At 43.0% G+C, this 24,739-nt stretch overlaps 4 protein-coding genes and 1 non-coding gene across 6 annotated transcripts; 2 read left to right on the top strand and 3 right to left on the bottom strand.

Annotated features, from left to right (window-relative positions):
- Nucleotides 1-2,247: 2,247 nt before the first annotated feature.
- spred3 (sprouty related EVH1 domain containing 3) lies at nucleotides 2,248-6,545 on the bottom strand. Its single transcript, XM_069668822.1, has 6 exons — nucleotides 6,418-6,545; nucleotides 4,505-4,670; nucleotides 4,170-4,338; nucleotides 4,006-4,067; nucleotides 3,731-3,889; nucleotides 2,248-3,249 (listed from the first exon to the last, which is right to left on the bottom strand). The coding sequence occupies exons 1-6, from the start codon at nucleotides 6,426-6,428 to the stop codon at nucleotides 2,248-2,250; spliced, it is 1,569 nt and encodes a 522-aa protein (XP_069524923.1). The 5' UTR covers nucleotides 6,429-6,545.
- A 1,065-nt stretch (nucleotides 6,546-7,610) lies between these two features.
- On the top strand, nucleotides 7,611-7,682 carry trnap-agg (transfer RNA proline (anticodon AGG)). The gene has a single exon. It is a non-coding gene; the product is annotated as a tRNA-Pro (tRNA).
- Nucleotides 7,683-9,691: 2,009 nt separating this feature from the next.
- psmd8 (proteasome 26S subunit, non-ATPase 8) lies at nucleotides 9,692-13,281 on the bottom strand. Its single transcript, XM_069668869.1, has 7 exons — nucleotides 13,066-13,281; nucleotides 12,310-12,382; nucleotides 12,096-12,198; nucleotides 11,831-11,996; nucleotides 11,530-11,630; nucleotides 10,895-11,006; nucleotides 9,692-10,598 (listed from the first exon to the last, which is right to left on the bottom strand). The coding sequence occupies exons 1-7, from the start codon at nucleotides 13,168-13,170 to the stop codon at nucleotides 10,461-10,463; spliced, it is 798 nt and encodes a 265-aa protein (XP_069524970.1). The 5' UTR covers nucleotides 13,171-13,281; the 3' UTR covers nucleotides 9,692-10,460.
- Nucleotides 13,275-15,847, top strand: nup88 (nucleoporin 88). The gene has a single exon (XM_069668867.1). It carries the CDS (start codon nucleotides 13,279-13,281, stop codon nucleotides 15,439-15,441), a length of 2,163 nt encoding a protein of 720 aa, XP_069524968.1. The 5' UTR covers nucleotides 13,275-13,278; the 3' UTR covers nucleotides 15,442-15,847.
- A 1,818-nt stretch (nucleotides 15,848-17,665) lies between these two features.
- ehd2b (EH-domain containing 2b) lies at nucleotides 17,666-24,303 on the bottom strand. Of its 2 annotated transcripts, none has more exons than XM_069668753.1 (7): nucleotides 23,917-24,303; nucleotides 22,360-22,827; nucleotides 22,079-22,255; nucleotides 20,939-21,063; nucleotides 19,470-19,882; nucleotides 19,202-19,366; nucleotides 17,666-19,032 (listed from the first exon to the last, which is right to left on the bottom strand). In XM_069668753.1, exons 2-7 carry the CDS (start codon nucleotides 22,578-22,580, stop codon nucleotides 18,481-18,483), a joined length of 1,653 nt encoding a protein of 550 aa, XP_069524854.1. In that variant the 5' UTR covers nucleotides 22,581-22,827; nucleotides 23,917-24,303; the 3' UTR covers nucleotides 17,666-18,480. The 2 variants fall into 2 exon arrangements, with proteins under 2 accessions (XP_069524854.1, XP_069524855.1); XM_069668754.1 differs by having other exon boundaries at nucleotides 20,966-21,063.
- Nucleotides 24,304-24,739: the final 436 nt, after the last annotated feature.

The following is a 24,739-nucleotide window of genomic DNA, read 5'->3' as shown; positions in this document are numbered from 1 at the left end:
CCAATCCCTCATTTTAAAGGAAAATGCCTCTGGATATACAGAAATCCCGTCACGCTCTTACACTGCGAGGATATCATCATTAGGTGATGCTCGCCACACTTGAGTTCATATGAGATTAATCGTTGTCTTTTATTTTGTAGTGTTCAACCTGTGTAATCAATGTCTACCCTGCTTTTTAAGTTAGGAAATCTTTCAACAACTCAGAACTCCAGGCATAAGCGTGTTGCATTCAGTAGTTGGATCTAAACAACAGTTACAGGGATATTAGATCCTCAGTTTTTCGGTCAAGAAAATATGTGATGATGACAAAAGTGGCAGATTTTAGTAGAATACCCAGCATCCCTAGCTCCTCTATGATATATTTCATCTTGCATCATTGTGGTGCTGCAAAGTAGAGTCCATAAAAAGGCCCTTGCCCTATGTTTCAGGGGGATGTCCACACAAAAGTTTATATAGACATGCTAGGATTTTTTATTAGCCAAATCTGGAGTTGGATTGGAAATAGCATTTAATCTAACCAATCGCAAGTTAGTCCCTGGAATTAGAAAAACATACCACCAATTAGGAAAATATACACAGAAATGCAACTTAGATCACCAGAAGTATTTTTAAAAAGTGCCTCTGGGTGAATTTATCTTTAGGCCCAGCTATAACCTAACACACGATTTACCATCCTCAGCAACTTGGGTGGAATAAGACCTTGAAGGACTGTTTGACTCTGCCACACCACCTCATCGATTTGCCAAGAGGCAGCGTGAACGTTTGAATTGGGTTAGGACAGGACCTAAAATAGCAGCTTTTCTGACTTCATACTTAAAGCAACATTCAGTAAACACACCTGCACCTGTGCCCAAACAAAGACCTACCACCATTCATCTTATTCAAGTTAATGTGTGTCTTTTCTCTTCAAAGGGTCGACCGTCTACAGCAAGCACGTTTAAATGCGCGTGTGCTCGAAGACAAGTTTGTGTTTCTGTTTGTCTTTCCTGCTTGATATCAAACACAATATCACAGTACAGTATTCAGTTCCAATACTTTCAATTTGTGTTAAGCTTTTCCTTACGTGAGCGACTGGTACAAAAATACTCTTTCAATACATTGTTCATTGCACTTAATTTCTTTTTTTGGTGGTGTCTCATTCGAAGGCCTTGAAACTTCCACAGATTGGTTATCATGGGGTTTGTTTTTCTTTGGGGTAGGGACTGTACTGTCATTGTGTACATTAGGTAGAATAGACTCACTCAGAGGCCTCAGTTGTAAGCACCTTGACTGATTCAACAAGACTGGTGGTTGGATGAGATGTGTTCTATGATTACTGTGGAAAACACATAGAAAGATGAAAAATATGTGTAACGTGAGGGTGTTTGATGTTTGACGCACATTCTTGATTTTTTAAGAGAACAAAAATAACGTTGTGTTTGGTTACAAAGGACCATAATGAATCACATTATGACTTTTAGGTCTTTGTGGTTGTCATTGCAACTTCCCTTAAAAAAATTGTCCCTTTGCATTTGATAACCTTTCTTCCACTGCGGTCTACGACTTCAACCAAAAGACAACACGAGTGGTCTCAGATGCTCACGCTGTCTTTAAGACTGCACTCAGACACCGCTCGTCTCTTTCATTTCTTAACCAGGGTTTTAAATAACATCTGAGGTAAAATTAGAGGTAAAGGGTGACATCTGTTCATCTGACTGATAAGCAGGCTAACATGGAACAAATAACTTCCCCAAGATCTCATGTTGGTGAACGTGATAGTGTGTGCCATAAGGGGATTCTGTCAATATGTTTTACATTTAATAAAATATACCAATTAAAATTATAACAATCATATATATAAACATCTTTTGTTTTTGTTTTTTTCTTTCTAAATAAAAAAAACAAACAGACATTTGAAACAGTGTACACATCTTTGCCCCTGCCACTCTCGTCCTGTGAAGTCTCTGACTGTTAACTCTAGATCAGCCAACCCCTCAGTAAATCCACTATGAAGGCTCCTGATGACTCCCACAGAGCCTTGTCTGAGCGCAGTGCACCTTCAGCAGGCATGGACCAGTGAGGAAGGCCCCATGTTGAAAAGAGAAAGAGCGGAATGCAGCGGGGCTTTGGAGGGCCACGTCAGAGGTCTGGGTCTACAGAGAGCATTGTTACGCCTAAGCTCTGCCTCCTGCACCCCTACAGGTGCTCTCTTCTCTCAACACCCAAACCTCCTTGGTCCAGGAAACCCCTCCCACCCCGAGCCTGGCCTCATCGGACCGCCTTGTGCTTTCCCCCACAGCAGCCACACCTTTCCCCACATCGCAGGCAGGCGCGCAAAGGCAGGTAGCAGCACATGCAGGGCACGAAGAGCGACAGAGCCAGGAGGGCCAACCAGCGGGCACAGCAAAGGGGATGTGGGTGGCCCCCCATCGAGTCCTCACACGAGCAAGGCTCCCAGAACTCTCCCTCAGAGTCTGACATGCAGTGGTAGAGCAGACTCTCTGCGCACCACACACAGGTCCACTGACGTAGGCAGTGCAGGGCCGGGTCTGGGGCATCTCTGCAGCGGCCCCGCCCGTTCTCTGAAGCGCTGAAAACAGAGCGGCAGTACACACAGCGAGATGAGCATGACGAGGCCTGAGGACACGGGCTGTCGTCGTCGGGGGAGATTACCCCTGTGTCGCAACTGCTGCTTGCCCCTCCTCCTCTCTTACGAGTCCGTGACCGGGGCGTGGCCAGTGAGGTGTGGATGCAGCAGGGAGAGGGCGAGCCTTTGCCCGTCTCCTGGGGTGAGCCGGCCCCTGAGGACACACCTGACACGGCGTTGGGCATGGACATACAGGTGGGCGACGATGAGGACAGACGCTGGGAAGCTTTACTGTCCAGGTTTACTGTCACTTCACAGCCTGCAGTCCCCACTCCTGCCAGGTCCTTCTCAAAGCGAACTACACAAAGCTCTGATTTGTCCTGTAGACTTCCTCCACCACCAACAACCACACCCCCGGTCAACCCACCAACCATAGTCCTGGTAGCCCCCGCCCGTCGGTAGTCCTCATAACCTCGAGAACCCCAGAGGTCTTTGCAAGGGTCCACACTGCGCAGGTCTCCCTCCTCCAGCAGAGAAATGGTGGGTGACAGGGGGGACAGAGGAGATGAGGCTGGGGGACCTACAGGAGGAGTAGGTGGAGCAGGAGGCGGGGGCGGGGGTGCTGGAGGATTCAACACAGCCGTCATTTGTGAAAGCTGGTGCTGTCCCGGCCTGGTGTGGATCTGTGGAGAGGGTATAGAATTACAGAATGAGTCAGGAACACTGTGTACTGTGGCAGCAGTTACAGAAGGTTTCGATCTCTAGATTATCTCAGATAGGTGCACGAATGATCAAGAACCCCAATTTGATACGATTTCAAGCTATGGGATGTCAGTTGAATATTTTGATTTTCCTTTGACTTTATGTTTAACATCTGTTTTGTAGGTGTGAACTTAAGGAAGGAAACAGGTCAACAATAGTAAACCACTAAATTAGACTGTGTTTCATTGCTCTAATGTCTAATGATAAAAAATAATTGATTCATTTTTCCCCCAGATGAAGCCTAGGCGGTTCCCAGACCCTGCTGTAGCAACTATTCATTCATAGTAATGATCATGAGTGTGACTAGAACATAAAGAGAAAAATCTAACACGTGTCTGTGGAATATCTTGTTATCATAATTAGTAACCAAAGATGCACTCGGAGCAGGAGGTTTTGAGCTACCTGAGCAGGTGTTTGAGTGGTGACAGCATGGCTGGATCCAAAACTAAACTCTTCTGACCGCACGAAGCAGGTAGACGACGACTCACTTGTCACTATGGTGATGGGTTTGGGAAGCATCTCCTTTCTGCTGTTGGATGACGACTCACTACCTGTATGGGACTGGCAGAGGCTGCATGTCATCCCACAACTCAAAAACATCAATAACTGTATTGGGGCCCAGTGGCAGCGTAACCAAGCCCATTATAGAGAATAAGTGTTTCTGCTCAGATACTCACAGCTTGTCCGTCATCCTCAGTGTCGGCCTCTTCTGGTGTGGAGGACGAGGGCGAGTCAGAGCCTTGATGAAATGAGAAGGGAGGATTTAGACTTTGATTCTCTCTCAACCACTTGGAACACTAGTAATGAAATCAGTTTTTGTATGTGACTCATGTATCTCTACCTCTGTCGAGCTTGTCTATGACAGCCTGCAGCCCTTTCTCAAAGGAGATGGCATCGGCAGGACTCTGGAACGTAAGGCCAAACTTTCGATCCTCTACTCTCCAGTGATGGAAGATGGGGTTCACCTTGTTGTACACTAACCCCCTTTGCACTGCACACTCCAACACTGGCTGAAGACACAAACAGCAATCCCAGCAACATAAGAAGTTAGATTACCAACCAAAATATATGCCCTTATCAAAATCATGCCCTCACATAACATGAATCTACAGTCTTTAGGTGGTGTTGAGGAGCAACGTGGCACCAAAGACAGCCATAACACACGCACACACTCACTGCTCGATCTCGCAGCCGTTCTCCACGTATGATGTATTCTCTCCGCCCCCTGCCTTCATGAATCCGCCCCTTACATATGACCACATGACTGAGGCCGCCACCTCCAAGGGGCACCCAACCGCCACTGGAGTCATCACGTGTCATCACCACTGCACGAACACGCACACTGTCAGGGAAGCCAAGAGAGTGAGCAGAGGCCCAGGCTGATTAAACCACGCAATGGTATACACTGACACACACACACACACACACACACACACACAGATATATATGCGCACATTAACGCACAGATATGTACAATCATTCAGTTTAAAAGCCTTGATTAACTTCAATAACACAAAAATGCAGCAGTGTAATAAATGTGTATGATGATAAGGCTTTGCTTGTCTGCTTTGTGACACTAAGATTGATGAAATTTACACAAAGAAGACAAAATTGACAGCTCGGCCTGTATGAGTAGTGGCGTTGCAACATGACAGCTCAAAGGCGGATCATACAGTAGCCTAATAGTCTGGACAGTTTTTAATAATCTGAGCTCACGTGGTTGAGGTCAATGTGATTTGAATTAGCACGTGATGACGGTAAAATAAATAAAAAAATAAAATATATGGATGGGTCCAGTTTGGCGTTATTTGAAATGCTAGTAGCCTATGCTAGTATATTTCTGCTAGTATGAGTTTATGAGAACCGGGATGTTCAGCGTGCGGCTGACACAGACTATATGCGCTGAGAATAAAGGAACTATGGAGCACACGGATAGAAAGAGAGCCAGCATTGAGGAGGAGAGAATGGCCAAATGGGAGGAGGGAGGAAGAATGAGTGTTTCCCAGATAGATGTATCAATGAACGCACCCATTCGCCATCAGAGGCCCCGGCATTCTTGCAAAAAGAAGCTCTGCCCTCGCCAATCGGCTGAATAATTCAGCACCGCAGTTCGGCATGTGTATGTAACACATGCACAGCCGTGTCTTTTTGTTATTTCCAAACCACACTGAATTTTAATTGTTGTAATTATTTTCCCAGACGCTCATTTTCTCCATTCCGCCCCTGCTGCACGCACTCATTAACACACCCCGATATTATGTTATATTTTTTATGAATGGGATAGAGCAGGACTGGTTTCGATATCGCACTGTGCCGTATATATTTCGCCGGATATTTAAAAGGGCCTAAATACAATGCAATCGCGTGCGAAAAAGGGAAGGAAAAGGAACGAGTGGGTGAGAGGATGGAGAGGAAACGAGAGATGGGGGGAGGGGGCCGATTAGAAAAGGGAAGGAGGAGAGGAGGGGTGAGGATGAGGGAGAGCGAGCGAGAGAGAAAAAAATCACATTTCATTCATAAAGTTTGGCTTTAAAAAATCATAATGAAACCCCGAGACACGTTGATAAAAATCACAACGCCTCCATCCCTCCCTCGTTTTACTGTAGCCATGTCTTGAATGACGCGATGCTGGCCCCAAACTCGCCATATTTCGCCTTTTTTCTCCCATACATTTTACACATTGACTGATTTCGTGACTGTTTTTACCAATCGCTAACCACGCATTTAGTTCTGAATTGTTGCATAGCTTCTGTTGTTTGTTTAATATGTTTTTATAATTATTATTCCTTTATTCTGTGCTTGTAGATTATGTGCCAGTCGCCTTATAGCACAGGTCCACATGTAGATGGCTTAACATTTATCACATATTGGCATGGATATATCGGAAATGGGGTGTATGCTGTTGATTCAAGACTACGTAATGGTGTTTTTATTCTCGGCAGCCTGCTAAATTGTAGAGCACCGATTGTGATAATAGTGCATGATGCTGGATTGGTGTAACATTGATGGCGGTGGCGTTCTTTCTATCCGTTTTGGCAAATGGCTGAATATATATGTGCAATGTTAAAAATGAAAATGTAAGGACTTACTCGCCCTCCATGGCTCGGTGTTGCCCGCCGCTTGCAGCAGCCCACCCCAGGGTCTCCTCTCTCTCTTTTTATCCTCCTTTCAGGAAACACTCACAGACTCACTCACATTCTCTCTCTATCTGCTCTCATTTTCCTAATCTTTCTCTCTCTTCCTCTCCCCCTTGCTCCGTCTCTCTCTCTCCACCTTGATGTCGGTTCGGTGTATCAGGATAGGCTTGAGGTTGCAGCAGCCATTTTCCGCTGGCAGCATCCTCCCTCTCTCTCCCTCCCTCCCTCCCTCCCTTTCTCTCTCTCTCTCTCGCTCCAAATCACTCCCTCGCTTATTCCCATTCTCACTCTACCTGCCCTGTGCCAACACATCCGCACTAATCATTGACAGCATCTGGCTTTAGCTGGGCTATAGGGTTTGTCCGTATAAACCATGTGATTTTGAATGAGGCTATAGAAATTGAGCACAGATGTATAACTGATGCAATTGGTAAATGAAAAGCTGGGTAAACCATCAATGACCTCCGGTTGATCCCCTGATTGTCACGGCAGACAATCACGGGATTGTCTTTGGAGCAAGAATAAAATATATGTAACAAATGATCTCCTTCATTGCATGTTTTCTGCCATTTCTATTTTAGTGTAGGCTATATCAGTCCGGCTTATAGTTGTGTACCTTTAGTTATTTTATGTAATTCTTATATCCTTGTGTGTGTATTATAAAGTTGCCCATCATTAGACGAAAAATAACAAATTCTGCTCCAGTGTCCCACATCATTATGTCGTTGGTGCTCGCGGTGGGAAAGGTTTCAGTACCTTGGACAGCACCTCACCATGGGCCCAATAAAAAACTTTACAGACTTACAGAAAACGTGTATTTAATTACACTACACTGCACTTATTCTTTGGCGAAATTCCTACCCAATTTTAAATAACACTGCGTCAGCAGAAATCAATACCAATTATAAAGTTATTCTGTGCAATATTGTAGTTACTTTAAAATAAAAACAACCTGTAATTATGCTATGGAAACACTAGCTTAGACTCTAACAGACACGCAGCACAGTTTCTCGTGCTGAAGCCACAGGCATGCAATGTTGTGTGGTGGGTTTAACGTCATGAAATAATTTAGAAACTTCGTAGTGAATGGAAAGTTTATACCTATAGTAATAGTTATACGGTAGCAGCAGCGGAGGGAGGCACGCGGCTCGTTGGTCTAGGGGTATGATTCTCGCTTAGGGTGCGAGAGGTCCCGGGTTCAAATCCCGGACGAGCCCAATTTTTTTTCTGCCAAATCTAGTCAAAGAACTGGTTAATTTCCGGACCAATTTACACGAACTGTAGTGTACTGATAAAAATAACTGACATTATTGCCTGTTTCCACCATCAATGACACACGCATCCAAGCCCATTCTTACCGTACAATGTTATCTTCATCGTCATTCTAACACTTTGCTCCTGAAAAAAGACTGAATGCAGTATAGCCAGGGTCATGTCCACGTGCTGCTCTAGGGCATAATGCACTCTGGACAGTGTTTCAATTTTAGAAAAGTTACGTGAGCGAAAAAAAATCGCTATCTGTACCTTATTCAACCCTGTTGATAAAGCCATCTTAGGCTACATACAGTAGTAAATCTTCTATCATTAAATCGTAAAGGTATGTACAAACCGATGGCAGGATTTCTCACTTGTAGGGGACGGTGCCTTCATAACACAATAGCACAAACGACTCCTTTTGTATAGTTCCGTGTTAAAGCTCCTGTGAGGAGTTTTTCGCTGATTATGAAACAGACTGAAATTAATTCTGATTACTCTATAGGACCTACAAAAACAAACCAGACCATCAGGAAGATTATTTTTCTATATATATTATTTTTTATGCCTGAAACCACTGGCCGGGGGTAGGGGTCTGCTGCCTTTGTTTACTTTTTTCAGGGCAAATATTTAAATTGAGTGATAAATATGACTGTTAAAGAAAGCAGGATGAGATTTTTTGTTAAAAAACACCACTTAAGCATGTACATGACAAAATCAGCAAAGAGGTAAGAGCTAGGGCTTTGTCCACTGGGGTCGCCAAAATCAACAAAAAAACAAAAGTTCCTCACAGAAGCTTTAAGCCAGTGAACGCAAATAAAACATTAAATCCTGAATGTTATTCACAATTAATAAATAATTAACAATAAATATTACACTTATAGACCAATGATGATATTTCTTGAGAGGTTAATTTTGTCTGTGATCCATCAAATGTTTGACTCAAAGGACTGGCACTAAAAGACCAAGCTTTTGGCCAAAGATAAAGTTGAGGTGTTAGTGATCCATTTGCAGGTCTTTTGAATATATTATGGATACTTATTTTAGAGTTACATATTTTATATATGTTAGTGTTAATCGTCTTTGACTGACTAAATAAGCCAGTTTGCTTAAATAATATAACTAACCTTAATGTGATAATATTACACAACTAACTTACTCCAAGTACAAGCACTGACTCAGAAAAGAACACCAAAATAGAAGACAGGTGAGTTAAGTTCTTGTTTGCAAAAACACATTCTGCAAGCTTTACACGCAAAAATATTGTAAATGATTCAATTAATAGTATCTGCAATGTTGAGCTGCTGTACTTACTTTTTCATCGATCTCATAAAACAATGCCCCCTATTTTACGGCCTGATCAAGAAAACATACAAAGGTATGACTGGATTAAAAGTGAATAAATAAGTCAACATGTTGAAAATGAAGTAAATGCATGACACGAACACTGCTTGAACCCTTGGTGTTACCCTTCATGATGGAAGTTGACTACTGATAAGTATTCTTGGCCAAATGAGAAGGAATGTGCTCTAATGCTGCCAAAATTGGTCAGAGGCAGAATCTAGCAAAGACATTACTGGCTCATCCAGGAAATAACACTCAGAGCTCCTTGCCAACAGCTGGACAAAGTGTCACCACTTGGCAGGACAGTTCACAGCAGCCAGGATTCCTACAGCAGTCCCAAAAAAGCTGTTGCTCACAACCCAAAAACCCCAGAGGCAAACTGTTAAAAGTTAGAACTCCAGTTAGAACTTTGGTTTCCTACCTCAAGATACTGCTGCTAAGACAATCAAGACAACCAGCCTGCTTAGCACTGAGAGAGATGGAGGAACGAGATTCTCATTAATAAGAGAAGACACTAAAAATTATACAATAATGACTTGCATTTTGAAAAATGTTGCAGTAAAGTTGCTGTCACTGTCTTGCTTCCTTGGAAAGTTGCAGTGTAAAAAAAATACAATATACAGTCATTCAAAAAGTTTATTTTCTGGATCATTTATTGCAGACAAAGATTTGCATTGTAAGATCAACTGGATTACAAACCATCTAGGGAGGAAGAGGCATTACCGTTTAGAAAACACAAACTTCAATGGCAATTCTGTCTGTTGCTAGGATACAAGGCAAGGGCAATACATTTTTCGTGAGCTCTACTCAGGGGGAAATTAACTTTGTATACAAAAAGTGTTTGCTTGAATTTGGGGGAAAATATGTTGTATTGATACTTTTTTGTGACACTGTAAGGCAAAGTCCTGGGGTGGTGATTTTAATTAAACTTGTTGTAGTAGTAATACAGCTGAGACCCAAAGCTATACACATAGTTAGACATAAAAGATGGAAGTTCTTGTCTTTCAGTCATCAGCAGGGATAATCCAAAAATGGTGGACAGATGGAATCTTGGACAAAAAGTAACTAACATTTAAACCCTTGAATGTCTTCAATAAAAGGTAGATGTATTACAATTGCTGAATAGACTGTTCACCTGTGATAGTTTTACTTAATTTTAACACCTTTTAAAATAAAGAAAACTGCCAGACAGGAGGAGATTCAGACAGGTTTAAGCACCCAGGGAAAACAAATGTTAATTAATTTTCGATGTATGGGCAAATTATCAACCACTCTGGCAATCATTGCATTTATATTCCTTAGGGAAATTGTGTTAGAACTGACTGGATGTATACTGGATCAGCAGTTTGTGTATCTGAGTGCGTCTGTACATGGCTGAGTGTGTTCCTGGGGGCGGATTACACAATCATTTCCAGCTGTCGTGCATATTCGATGACCTGTTGTGCCAGCTCTGTAGAGGGGATGGTCACCTCTTCTGTCCGCTGCTGCTGACTGGTGAAAGAGTAATAGCCATCTTGACTCAAACTCCATCCCCGCTGAAATAAAATGAAAATTTTCATCAGATTTGAATCTTTGGCAATTATATTTCTGTAGGCAAGTTTTTTTTTCAATTTTAAGAATACATTTATAGAGGAAATCCCTTTGTATGTTTAACGTACCCCCACTAAAGATAACTTCTCTTTTCTCTAAATATAAATTAGCCAATACTTTGGATGACAGCTAATTTCCCTCCAACCATATCTAAATGCAACTAAAAATACAAAAGCTGAAGCCTTTTGTCTAAATTCACCATATAATCTATATTTATCTTTCAAAGTAAAATTATACATACCTTCTTGGCATACTCTGTCATCTTTTTTGGGGAACTGAAGAAAAGCACACGGGTGGCTTCACCGAACTGGATCTGCTCATATGCTTTCTCTATGCATCCTGCAATCTCATCACTGCAAAGGTAAAGGTTACAGTTTTAGTTGAAGTCATCTTAAAACCTAATGTCTTATTATCAACTGGTCTTCATAATGAAAGAAAAAAACTAAGAGAGTTGTTTTCTCACATCTCTATTTCAAGACACCTAACTTCATACCATTGAAAACAAATGACGGATGAGTTTTTAATAGTCATCCATTTTACATTTGTCTTGCTTAATGTCTGCTATTAACACGTAGGGTGGCATAAACCATCCGATTTGTTGCTGTTGTTACCTGCTGCTTGAGATACTTTCTCAAAATTTAGTAACAAATATTTTTTTTAAACTGACACTAACTACTGTATGTTGAGATGTCCTGATACATTGTTTAAACAAACTGTTAGCCAAGCAAGACATTGACTGGCCATGGCATTACATGATTGACATACAACAAAATATACATTTAAAATCAAACAAAACTTAATACAGAGCACAAGGAAATGACTGCTGGAAACAAGTGTAGAAATTGTATTAGGCATAGCTACCAAATTGATTCTTACCGAATGGTGTCAAGCAGAATATCTATAAAAAAGGTGTAGCTCTCAGCAGGAATGTTTCCTTTGGCAAGAAATACCTTGTTGTAGCTTCCCTCCATCAAGTACTGAAAAAGCCAGGAGAGGATATAAAACAATAACATATTAAATTACAAGTTATTATTGGTACAGTGTAAATATTTTATGAAAAAGAGAACTGCGCAGAGCTATGAATGTATCCGATTCAAAAACTTTTACTCTTGATATTTTTTTCACACAGGGATTTCAACCCATAAATCTGAGCTTTGTGAAGGGTTAGTTGCTGTACCTGTTCTAAGGAAACTGGATGTCTGATGTATACATTGGTCTGAATGTCTCGTGCACTCAGTCTCTCAAGTTCTGTGTGAAACTCAGACACACGGTTCTGTGAGAGCAGGAACAGCAGGTTCAGTCCAAGTAACTGGTGCATGTAGGCAGCTTCAGGCAGTTCTTCCCTTAAAGACAGAGGTAAAGACAGAGCAATGTTAGAGGAATCCAGTTAATACTATGTAAACAATTCCAAATACAAATGAAAAACAAAAAGGTGACATTACTTGTAGTCAAAGTAGTAACATTTTAGCTGGGCCATGTATCTTTCAAAGGATGGGATGTCTTTCTTGAGGATACTCCACAAGGCTCCAATTTCAAGGACATCACCTGAAGAACATAAACATATCGGTCTTAATTGCTGATATCATCATGATAACTTTTCCAAATATTAATCCATGATTAATATCAAATTTGTCCTTTTGATTGACTTGTACTCACGAGCTAAAATGAGCTGCTGCTTAGTAAGCGCAGACCCAGTGGTAGGTAAAAAGTTCAGCTCCAGCAAGGAAATCTGCAAAGAGAAGATTGGTGTCATTATCTACAAAAAAATAAAATACAATGTACAGTGTATAAATTGGTATACATTTATTTTGCTCTATTCCGCTCTTCTAGATACGTCAGGGGTTTTACACATCCTCCAAACTATAGCATTTCATTAGAGGAATTATAACTTGATAACCATTAACAAATGGCTAACGTTAAAGAAGCGTTCAAGTGGTTATTGTGGTTGTTGGTCAGTGTCAGGTTAAATCTAATTGTACGATGAACAAGTGGACGTTTACGTTAACAATAACAACACTGACTGTAATGACTTGTTTGGTTTTTGATCAGTGTCAGGTTAAATCTAATTGTACGATGAACAAGTGGACGTTTACGTTAACATTAACAACACTGACTGTAATGACTTGTTTCCCTACTGTTGTAACATAAATGTTAAAATGATTAAACTGACTTATCACGCAATCAGTAACACATAGTTAGTAAATAGATTCGCAACCATTGAATTCGAAAATGTATATAATTTTAGGTGTCTAAAGTGTACCTAACCGTTAATACAAACCTCTACCCACAACGTTAGCATGGCTAACCTCGGTTAGCTAGCTTAGCTTGATATGCTAACAGCGCTGATGCTTCTAAATATGTTCTTGGCTCAACTCATACAATAAAAACAATAAAATCAGTTTTCGACTGTACCTTAAGTTTGCTCAGAAGTTCTCCACATTTACTCAGGTTTGGGTTTTTCTTGTTCCACTCGGCTTTGAGTGTCTCATACAGTCCAGCGGTCTCTTTCAGCGCCATAGTGATTCTGCAAAATATGCGACAGCGGCCACGTAATACGTTAAATTACTGTCGTAAAACAAGCGTGTTGCCATGGACTGTTTTCCTTCAGACAAACGGCGGATCAAGATGGCGGCATTCAGCACGGAACGGTGGCTGAATGACTTACCAAACCATACCATTTTCAAAAAAATACGAGAGAAGTTGGATTTGGAGCCCCACTCAAATGAAAGAGGGGTCGCTAAAAACCTCACATTTTGTTTGGGTGGGGACTTTTTCGTGTGGGACGACATAGACCGCGTGTTTTACACGACTAACTTGCGACAGTTAAACTCGGATGAGAGTCGCAGTAGCGGGAACTATCAGTCCTTGCTGTGCATCAACCCTCCTCTTTTTGAAGTATGCCAGGTGTTGCTAAGTCCAACGCAGCACCATGTCGCGCTCATCGGGCAGCGGGGCGTCTCGGTGCTGGAGCTTCCTCAACGGTGGGGCAAGAGATCCGAGTTCGAGGGCGGAAGGAGCGAAATCAACTGCAAAACTATCCCAGTGGCGGAGCGTTTCTTCACCAGCTCACCGTCCGTTCATCTGCGGCAGGCGGTTTGGTACCCCAGCGAGACCGACGAGCCCCACCTGGTGCTGCTCACATCAGACAACACCATCAGGTTTTACAGCTTGAAGTCGCCCCAGACGCCGGCCAAAGTCTTGCCACTGTCGCAGTCGGAAGATGACAGCAGCGTCCATCCTCCTGCCCGCTCCTATGCAGCGTCCCTGGGTGAGATAGCAGTGGCGTTTGACTTTGGGCAAATTACGTCCCCCCCTCGGCAGCTAGCAGCACTGTGCTCCAAAGAACAGCTAGTCTACCCCTTGTACATCCTCTACGAAAATGGAGAGACCTACCTGAGCTACACCAGCCAGACAAACGGGGTGAGTCTAACTAAACCCGTGGGACCTCTCCCGATGTATCCTGCAGCAGAGGATAACTATGGTTATGATGCTTGTGCCATTCTATGCCTGCCCTGTGTTCCCAGTATCCTGGTCATCGCCACAGAAACAGGCACGCTGTATCACTGTGTGGTGCTGGAGTCTGAAGATGAGGAGGAGCCAGGGGCAGTGGAGAAGTGGATCAGAGGCACAGAGGCAGTGCCTGCTCTCTATGTATTTGAGTGTGTTGAGCTAGAGCTCACCCTCAAATTAGCAACAGCAGAGGAAGAGGAACCCCAAGAGTTTGATTTCACCTGCCCAATCAGACTGCACAGAGACCCCCTGTGCCAGCACAGGTATCATTGTACCCATGAAGCAGGAGTGCATGGTGTGGGGCTAATCTGGGTCAACAAGCTGCAGAAATTCCTCCAGTCAGGTGAGGAGGATAAGGACGGTCTCCAGGAGCTGGCTGCTGAGAAGCGCTGTATTGTGGAGCACATTCTTTGTACCAGACCCCTCCTAACCAGTCAGTCAGCTCCAGTCCGTGGCTTTTTGATTGTGTCTGACCTTTCCTTGGGAGCCACCATGATCTGCATCACCAACAGCTACGAGTGCATCCTGTTGCCCCTGCTGAGCTCCATTCGCCCTCCCTCCCCTCCCCTGCTTTGTTCCCATCCAGGTCCAGGCTCTGGTAGTTCCCCTCTGCGTGGCCTGGCTGACAACTCCTTTGAGCAGCACATCCGCAACATCCTGGCACGTAGCTCCACCAATCCTCTTGTCCTAAAGGCTGGAGACAAGAACACATCATCACCACCACCTCCAGAGTGTCTGCAGCTCCTCAGCAGAGCCACGCAGGTCTTCCGTGAAGAGTACATTCTCAAGCAGGACATGGCCCGTGAAGAGATGCAGAGAAGGGTTAAACTTCTTACAGGCCAGAAGAACAAGCAGCTAGACGAGATGACACTGTGCAGGGAGGACAGGATGAGTCTGAGAGAGGCAGCAGAGAGGTTGGCTGACAAGTATGAAGACGCAAAGTATCGTCAAGAAACCATTATGAACAGGGTTAAAAAAGTGCTGGGCAGCCTGCAAAACCAACTACCCATACTGTCAAACAGTGAAAAGGATATGAGGAAGGAGCTGCAGACCATTAGTGATCAACTGAAACACCTGGACAACTCAATCAAACAGGTGAACATGAAGATGGAGTACCAGAAGACACAAGTGGACAAGGATGCGCCTGCAGCCAGGACAACCGTCTCACTTAATGCCCACCAGAAGAAGGTTGTTCAGGATGTCCTCAGAGAACAAGGACAGCAAATTGGTGACATGATGAAACAGATCAAAGACATCAAAAACCACTTCAGTTTCTAAGCACTGCAGTATCCAATAAACCCATGTTGTGGGAAAAAAAAAGTTCAATGCTCTTTTGAATGTTATGATGATCTGATGAGAAGCTAAAAGGAGTGCTTAATTGGGCAATGTGTTGATTGGGTATTATTCCTGAAAGATATTTTATACACACTGATTCAACTTTACCTTTCATACTAAATGTTTCTAAATAGAGATGCTAAGTTTGCCTTCATGTCTTGCATTATATTTTGCATATTTTTTACATCGATGTTTCTAAATGTTAAGGTTTGAGTCAATTTAGTGAAAGAAGAAAATGCCATGTGAGGCAGCTGAAATGGAAAATATATTTGGGCTAAGCTAAGCTTATCAAAATATTCACAACATGCTTTGCTCTCTTGTTGGATTGATAATAAAATTTATTTGTAAATGTCTTTACTCGTTTGTCACAAATTATGTTATTTTATTGATATTGTTCACGATCTTTGTTGGAAAAAAAAACAATCAGAAATGAATCAAAAACATCAGATTAAAAAGCTTTTTTAAAAGCGGAGAAAGTGAGGTTAAAGGATAATTTGGTCTACATAAAATGTTCACATACAAATGTAAATTGGAAGTTATTGATTATTTCTTCTGTCCATACGGGGCATTAAGAGATCCCTTCCTAAGGCAACAACAAGAAATGGGTCAACATCCAGAGTCCGTGTTACGTCCAGCTGCGTGTATTGTAACAGCTGTGTGGAAGACATCCACTTGGCTCAATTTATTGTCGCAGCTGAAGCTTATTAGTTCTCGTCATCTCTCTCTTCAGGACCACATTGAACGTGAGGAATAATAACAGCAACTTTTTCAACATTCATAAAGTATTTCAAGACTTGAACTTTCAAGAAGTTTCTAATATGGGGTGTAGACTATCCTTAAAATCCTATTGCTGAAAGTGTCTACAGTCTGCCATCTACAGCGAGACAGTGTAGTGTTCAGTTTCGGTATAAGGTGCCAGGAATCCTGTTTCCACCAGATGTCACCACTCTCCAGAGTCGATGACTTCAGTTTTTGTTCCAAGGCAGGTTTCCTAGTGAGGAATTCCCCTAGTAAACACTGAGTGACGTACAAGGAGACCCCGGTTTTGTTGAGTAATCTTCAGTGTTGGGGGTGTTTGCTGTTGGTGGGGATCCTCTGCTGTAGCTTGGGCCGGCCTCCCAGGCCTCACCTCTTGGCTGTGATAGCACTGTGTAGCTTGATTTGAGCAACAACAGTTAAGGATGGTTTATGACTCAGCACAGCCTAATTATGTAACAGGCAGGCACAGTTAAAAACTGTTTTTTTAAGATAAAACGACAAAGACTTTCAGATATATGAGGAGTTGGCGTACGTTCATATCTAGTCAACGTACATTTCAGCTGTACTTGGTGAATTTTGTCACCTTACTTGACTTTTCTCTCATAATACCTCCCCTTTTTCTCTCACACACAATAATACACACAGGAGGGTGTGGTGTGCTGCAGGTCTAGCTCGGGAATTCTCCAAATAGGGGGATGTTGTAAAGTCTTTCATAAAGGTACAGTGTCTAGATCCTGTGCATGAGCATGAGGAAACTTAGCGGACCCTAGGAAAGGAGATATTAATAACTCTTGGTCCAACCCACCACATTCTTCACATGTGAGTCACTGTGAGCCAGAGAGAGGGGAGGAAAGGCTGCGCTGCCTCTGTTTCTCATTTGTGTTTCTTTCCATGGAGGAGGGGAACAGGGAGGCAGGGAGACAACCCCTTCTTCTCCAAAGCTTATTTGAAACACACACGGCTTTACACAGGACGCATATTTGAACTTATACCACATAGTTTACACAGGATATAACCCAAAAGACTTACAGGCATGCTAGTGAGAGAGTGTAGAACTAGACAGGGATCAGGGAATGGACTGTATTTAACTGTGCGCCTGCGTGAGAAAGATAGGCAGAAAACGCTTCAGATGGTGGGAATGAGGGGAGAGAGCCTCGGAAAATGGTGGTATGGGGACTTGGCAGGGGAGAGTGTGACTCACTGTTTATGTGGTCTGTCACTGAGAGACCAAATGAGCTTGATAGGAAAGAAAATCTTTTTAAAGGAGTGCCATACTGAATGCCCACAGATGTTAGTTCTGTATCACGTTCTTTATCTTACATTCTAGATGTTAAATAACTAAACATTTACTAAACCTTTCACGCTTTTTGTATTTATCACTTACAAAAAAGTCACCAAAGAGACTTGACACAGTCAGAGAATTTTATTGGTTACATTAACATAACAGTTGGTGGAGCTGTGTACAGTAGTCAGTTTTATATCATTCAGTCTAGTTGAAAAGTTTAGAAAATGCAACTGAGGTCTTGCTCCTGCACATACAAAACAACAGCAACAATTACAAAAATAATATATAAAGTGTTTACACAAAAATGTGTCACGTAAAGCATTAAAGTGAAAAGCAAAAATATTAGATCTGTGCCGGCAGTTAAAAAGGCTTTAAACAAATCATTCGAGCATTATAAATCTTTGTCAATCAAATTTGTAGATAAAGTCACTGGAATGATCGGGATCAAAATCATACAAATGATCAGCTAGTTAATTCTGTGCCACTCAAATCTCGACTCTTCAGGAATGTTGACTTTAAAGGATTTAATACAGAAAAGTTTTGCTCTATATTTAGTCAAAAAAATACTGAACGCTCGCGTAGGGGGCGCCAACCTTTATTCACCTGTGCTCAGCAGACATACGTAGATATATATTTAATCTCATCATGTAAAGCAAACTTTGGGGAGCCAAAGGAAAGAAGCAACCAGACCCGTGTGACTTCCTAATACACAATCTTTCGAGTAAGCCCTTGTTATACTCTCAAAGGATTGACTTATGGCTTTAATACAGTATGTTCCGTTGTGCAAGACTCAATTCAGTCTCAAAGAAAAAGTTGAATGAATTACATACAACTTATTGATCAGGGTCTGGAGAAAACAAAGCAAATACCAACAGTAGCATAAGTGTGATAGCAAATAGAGAAGAGTCTCTCTCAGCTCCAGGGACTTTGTCACGTGTCTATGCATCCGAACCCTTCTGTCTGCGTTTGGAGGGTGGGATCAGACGCGTGGGAAGCTCAGGGGGGAGGCCATGGCCCTCCAGCTTGACCTCAATTAGGTGGCTGGCCAAGGCAAATTCTTCATCATCCAGCATGCCATCATGGTCCACATCTGACAGCTTCCAGATGCGACCCAGCACCGAGTTAGGCAGGCGGGAGCTCACCATCCAGTCCTTAGCCTTTGTGCCGCTCAGTTTCCCCTCATTGGGAGCGAGGTTATAGAAGATTTCATCATATTTGGGCTTGTCTTTGGTCACCACCCAATCCTCCTCCTCCTCTTCACCTCCCTCACCGTTCTCCTCGGCAAAGGGGTCGCCCTCATTGAACGGTCCACAGCGGGTCCCGAGGAAGGCTCCGCCCTGCACACCTGGTTGCTCCCCTGCTTCCAGCTCCTCCTGACGCAAGAGAGGCATCAGCTTGGCAATGTCAGCGGCGAGTAACTCATCGAGGGCTGTCATCAGATTAGGCTTCAAGGTTTTGAACTTGGTGAAATCATGAACCATCAGTTGCTCCTTTAAAAGGGAAATGATAAAAATGTGTCAGCCAGTAGATTTATAATTACATTTCCATCTAACTGAAGTAAAAATGTTCTGGAGTAGATAAGGAGGAGGAGGAGAAGAAGAAGTCTTTACATAACTGCCTCCCAGATGTGCCCAGTAGGGAAAACAGACTCAGACCAACCTGCATTTTAGTACAATCTGGAAAGTCTCCAGCAGAAATGTTGTGCTGCAGCTGGATCTTAGAGAAAATGACTGGCAGCTGGTAGATCAGATTTTTCTTTTTATTGTCCTTCCTGAAGACAGAAGGCATCTCCTGCTTCAGATAGCTGATGATGTGGGCATGGACCTGGGATAAAGTAAAGTATAGCAAATGAAACAACAAGCTTTTTGAGTGTAGTACTGTAAACCTCTCTATTGTTACTCATTGAAAAAAGGCCTATCAAACTCACCCTAACCAGACGCGCCCTCTTGACCAGGTCATTGAGCTTGCGTAAAGCTGCATTGCGAGGAAGGTTTTGGATGTCAGCGAACAGATCCTCCTCCTCCAGCTCAAACAGCTTACGGTTATCTGCAACCATCAGTGGCTCTGACCAGAAGGAGCCAATGTAGACACGCAGAACCTCCGGGGTGCCAAACACCTTCCCCAGGGACCACATGAGTGCCCCATACACTCTCATCAGCTGCTGGGTTCCCACCATGTCTGCCTTGTTGAGCACCACGCGCAGCTTGTCCTCATTGCCTTTCAGGGCCCCGATGGCCTCAGAGAACTCGTCTGATATCTCCAGTTTATGGGCATCAAACAGCAGGATGATGCGGTCCACACGCTCCGCAAACCAGCGCAGGACAGCTGGGAAGTCATAACCTGTTCGGATAGTAAAAAGGTTAATTAATTAAGATGTTCATAAACATAAATGTGCAGCATGCACACAACAGGGTGAGGAGAGGGGAGAAGGATCGACACAGACACAAACCCTTCACACCTCTTGTCTGTATCTGTCAAACCCACAACAGCTGTACAATCAGACACCAGGCTTCATTTTATGCAAGGTACCACAATGTGAAAACAACGCTTTGACTTTTGACATGTAGAATATCAGTTTACATAATAAGTGTTTAAGTTTTTACAGTGATTTATTTGTCAAAATGATCAGTCAGCTAACCCAATTACAAAAAACATATTTCCTCACCTCCTGTAGCCACAGACAGCAGATATGTTTGGTTTTTATCTGAGGTTTTCATTTATCCATCCCCTAATTTGCTTTTTCAAAGACTTGTGTTTATGGTACTCACAGCACTGTTTACAGAAGTTCACAGCATCATCTTTTCACAAACCAACCAACTTCAGCTGTTTGCATTGGGACTACTTTTCCCCAGATAAATAGTTGGGATTATCCAGAGAAACTGGATCACTCCATCTGGAAAGACATGTTAATGCTGAATCCACAAACAACATTCCATTCACCTCTGTCGTACTGGGGTGGAGACAGATGGATATCTGAAAACCTCAGGAGATAAAGAAGTTCAGTGGAAAGTGAGGAAATCTATTTTTCATCATTTGGATGCACAGACCCTTTAAACTTGTTAGTCGCTCATGCAGAATGATTTGAGTAAAAATGGTTTACTTAAAGCGTGGATGAATAGAAAAATGAAAAACTTCTAGTGGTTGATGATGATAGTTATTTCTCAACATTACATTCCTCTTGATGTGCTTGCAGAATTTCTCTCTGTATCTCTGTTCCTGATTATGGTTTTATGGCTGCTCAGTGAATTGCTAAGATGTTTTCTCGCCCTGCTGCCAAGTGTTATTGTGACAGAGCAAACTGGTCCCATGAGTTAGCCAGGCGTGCCAAGGAGATGAGTTTGTGAGTTGACGTCGAGGGATGTGTGTCTCTGCAGCCCCCCCATGCCCTCTCCTTACCTCTGCCGTCTTTGCCACCTTTCTCACCTCGGCTCACTCTCTGCTTAGCACCTGACAGGATCCCCGGCGTATCAATAATGCTGATACTCTCCAGGACCTGGTTTGGCATCTGTGCACACTGAAACCTGGTATTTTATCAGTAGAAAGAAGAAATATCACATAAAACACAAGTTCACAAAGGTCAGTTTCACAGAAGAAAATATCTAAATCATGTGCAAAATGGTTAACTCTTATCAAAGAGGCCAATGTGATCCAAGGAGCAGATTGGACGCTGCACTCTCCACACCCTCCACCCCTCCCACTGCAGACCATTGTGTGGAAGCAGCCCCTCACATTGCTGTGGGCTTCCTGAAGGAAAATGACCACTACTGCCAGAATCAAACAATAAGGCCCACTAACGATGTGTGGCTTAGAACAACAACACCACTTCCTGTGGCTTATGAGCTTAACGAGCCCACCGGTTCCTAGAACAGGAAGTCAACGCAAAAGGATCGACGCAAATACGTTCACAAACACGCCCTACAGAGGGAGAGAGGGACACTGCTGGAAAACTGGCACCAGAAATTTCACGCTGGAGTTCCACTAAAAGAAGCACTGTATGTTCCTGCCATTTCTTGCCTGAATGTCAATGTTTCAAGATGCTTACAGCAGTTTATCGTAAAACATGTGACTTTTTTCTTGGCTCACAGCAGTGGAAAAACATACACAGAAATCTGGCGGCCCCGACAGTAAACAGAGTAGAGGAAAGAACTTCAATGTTAAGGTCTGTCTCACAGGTTACCTAAGCCTCACAAAGTCTGTGACTTCATGTATTTGTCTTTGCCCCGAGGGCCTGTACAGCCCTCTGACCTTGTCTTTGAACTTGCGTACATTGCAGTTCCTGTCTGAGTACACTAGCTTTCATCACCCTCTCGGGTGATATCGCTCCCTTTCTCCGTTTTTCCACAAATAAGGAAAGTGCCTCCCACTCTGAAATTTGGCACAAGGACTTGAAATTCCAAAGAGCTAAAACACGTTCCGTTATCTCCCTGTTTTCCCTCATTGGGTTCTCTCACACAGTCAGTAATTTCATACTGATATCTTCGTGGCTCTCTCAGTGGAAACATTACACATCATTGAGAATAAAAACCCAGCTCTCACCTGTTGAGAAAGGTGTTTCCAAACGGGTTGAGTTTGCGGAAAGGCTTGTTGGGGTCTACAATAAGGGCATTCCCAGGGATGACTCCCTCCACTTCCCCATGCATGATGGCCGTGAAGCAGTCAGTGGTGGGCTCAGGTCCCACCCTGCTTCCAGGAATATCCTGCTCCAATAGATACCTGTCAGTCACAAATAAAGCTTATTATTTTTTCAGCACTGGAACTCCAATTAAGTTAGAAATGTAACTGTGAACAAATGTTTGATGCAGTGCTGATAGTCTTACTTGATGAACGTTGTCTTTCCAGTGGAGTACTGTCCCACAACCAGCACCATAGGCTTGTTATCAAAATCTGCATCCTCCAGGCTTTGAGAGTGGAAGTCATGGAAACCATAGTGCTCCTCCAGAGGCAGCAGCTTCTTCCGATACAACGACTTGAGCCCTTCTGTCACAGTGCGGATCACCTCAGGTGTCTTTTTCACATTTTTTCTCCCCCAGCGTGACATGTTGATTGACTAAAAAGATAATAGGGATCTTCTTACAAAAATCAGTGTCTGTCTCTTGTTTACAGCTGTATTTCCTGTAGCTGAATCTTCGAAAACCTTCAGGTGTTTCCTGTATTTATGTGAACGCTGCTCGCTTGTCCTTGAGAACTCCTCGGCACACGCCAAGAAAGACTCTAGGGGTGATATTTTGTTTGAAGTTTAGATCTTCCTCTCTGAAAACAGTCCCCACAGTGATAACTTTTTGCCCCTGAAATGTGAAGGGAGACATGTAGAGGTTAGTCCAGACAGAAAAGGAGATTAATCCGGATGGCAAAAAGTGTTCTTGTAAATGGTGACCTAAGTCTTCCCCAACCTAGAGTAGGGATGTGGAATCTGGAGTAAGATTCGGCCCACCAGGAGTGTGCCAAGCATTGTCTGTGCATGCCTGGAAAAAATTGGTGTTCAGGCTGGAAAACTTGCAAACCCAGCCCTGCGTCAGGATTTGCACATGAACAGCTCATTTCTTTCAAGTGAAATGAGTAAGACATTCCTTATATCCCCTGCAGTTCGTCTCTAACAACACAAAATAGTTTCCTAATGTATGTGTAAGGGAAAGACTTCATAGAGGGTTGTTCAAAACTTGAAAAACGTGGAGTTACAACCTTTTTTTTTTTACCACTGTCTACACAAACAGAAACACTGGATTAGGAATTGAAGGCAAGACTCCTTATTAGAAGCAGACTGACACAAAGGCACAAAGGTAAGACACGCGTCAGCAGATGTTAACTCGGGTGTGGAGGGCTTCTCTCTTTCTAATCCCATTTGGAAAAGGATATAAAAAACTTGCCCACAGGGAAAAAGACGACACAGTCCTGACATGTCACAAGACCAGTGTGGAAAGAGTTTTTATCAAGATGGCGAACTTACATTAAATTAAATTTGACCGCCATTACATACAAAGTACTGTTCCTGCCAAGCTGTACAAGGAAAACTTGCTTTAAAGTCTTTCCATGAGACTGAAAGGTTTCGTTCAGGCTTTGGGATACATTTCTTAACTTTATGGATGGTTAAAAAAGGTCTGTGGCATTGTGCACAAATATTGCAACACAGTTTGTCCTTAGAAAAGGAAGTATAACATGCAGGAGCATATCCAATGAAGAAATGGAGATAACCTTTCAAAGAGACTATTGAGAGCTAGAAAATGTTCATTAGTTCTGAATCTTAGCTGTAATCTTTGCATTCATCAAACACTATCATGGCTCCGTTTCCTCTACAGCATCACAATCTGACTTGACTAAAAGTTAAATCACATGCTGAGCAATAAATCAATATTAAAAGTTTAAAAAGAAGTATTTACCGAGTTATAATGGAGAAAGTCTTCTTCGAGCACCTTGACTTCTCCCTCTCTCCAGTCTTGCCCTCTGGAGTTTGAAAATATTTTGACTTGAGGAGACAAAAAACAGTCTCTTGGAGGAGCTGCTGCTACATGTATGGGTGTACCTCTGACAGCAAATAGGAGCCCTCAGTGGAGCGCCAACGCAGCCAGATTACAGAGGATCGTTCTTCTCCAGGGTTTAATGTATTTCAGATGAGCTCCAGATCTGGCAAGGATCTGTACTCTGCTTGCTGAAAAAGCTCAAGGCAAACACTGAGACACACAGCACACCACGCACTGGGGCTAACTTTTCTCTCTCCCTTTGCTTGCTTCTCCTAGTTTAATGTACCTCCTCTTTCAGGGATGCCTGGCAACTCTGTGGGCAGCACTAACATTTAGCTCAGGGCAGGGATGAGCTGACTTGTGGTCAGAGGGCGTGGAACAAGAGGAGGGGGGTTTTGAATAAATAATTTGGGTGGAGTCTTTTTTTATTTTTTTTTAATCATGACATATTTTCACAGTGTCCTTATGAATATTTTGAACGATAAACAAAACCTCATGCTGCACCCATCCAGCCTCAAACTCCTCCATGACTTTCATTGTTTTGTTTTTTCTACTCAAACTACTGTAACACATCTTTCATTTACCGCTGTGACAGTTTTTCCACTCATCAGTCCAACCTCTTTTGCCCCTCCCAACCCCTCTGAACCTTCCAGGCAACGAAACACACAAACGATCTGCTTTTCCACTTCCATGCACCACCTGCTGGCTGTCGGATAGAGAACACACCCCATGGCCACCACCA

Source organism: Semicossyphus pulcher, unplaced genomic scaffold (assembly GCF_022749685.1).
Source record: "Semicossyphus pulcher isolate SPU_LCO1_2020_fin unplaced genomic scaffold, fSemPul1.0.p SCAF_19, whole genome shotgun sequence".
Taxonomy (NCBI): Eukaryota; Metazoa; Chordata; class Actinopteri; order Labriformes; family Labridae; genus Semicossyphus; species Semicossyphus pulcher.
Note: the sequence above shows the minus strand (reverse complement) of the source record. Positions and strands in the feature narration are given on the sequence as shown.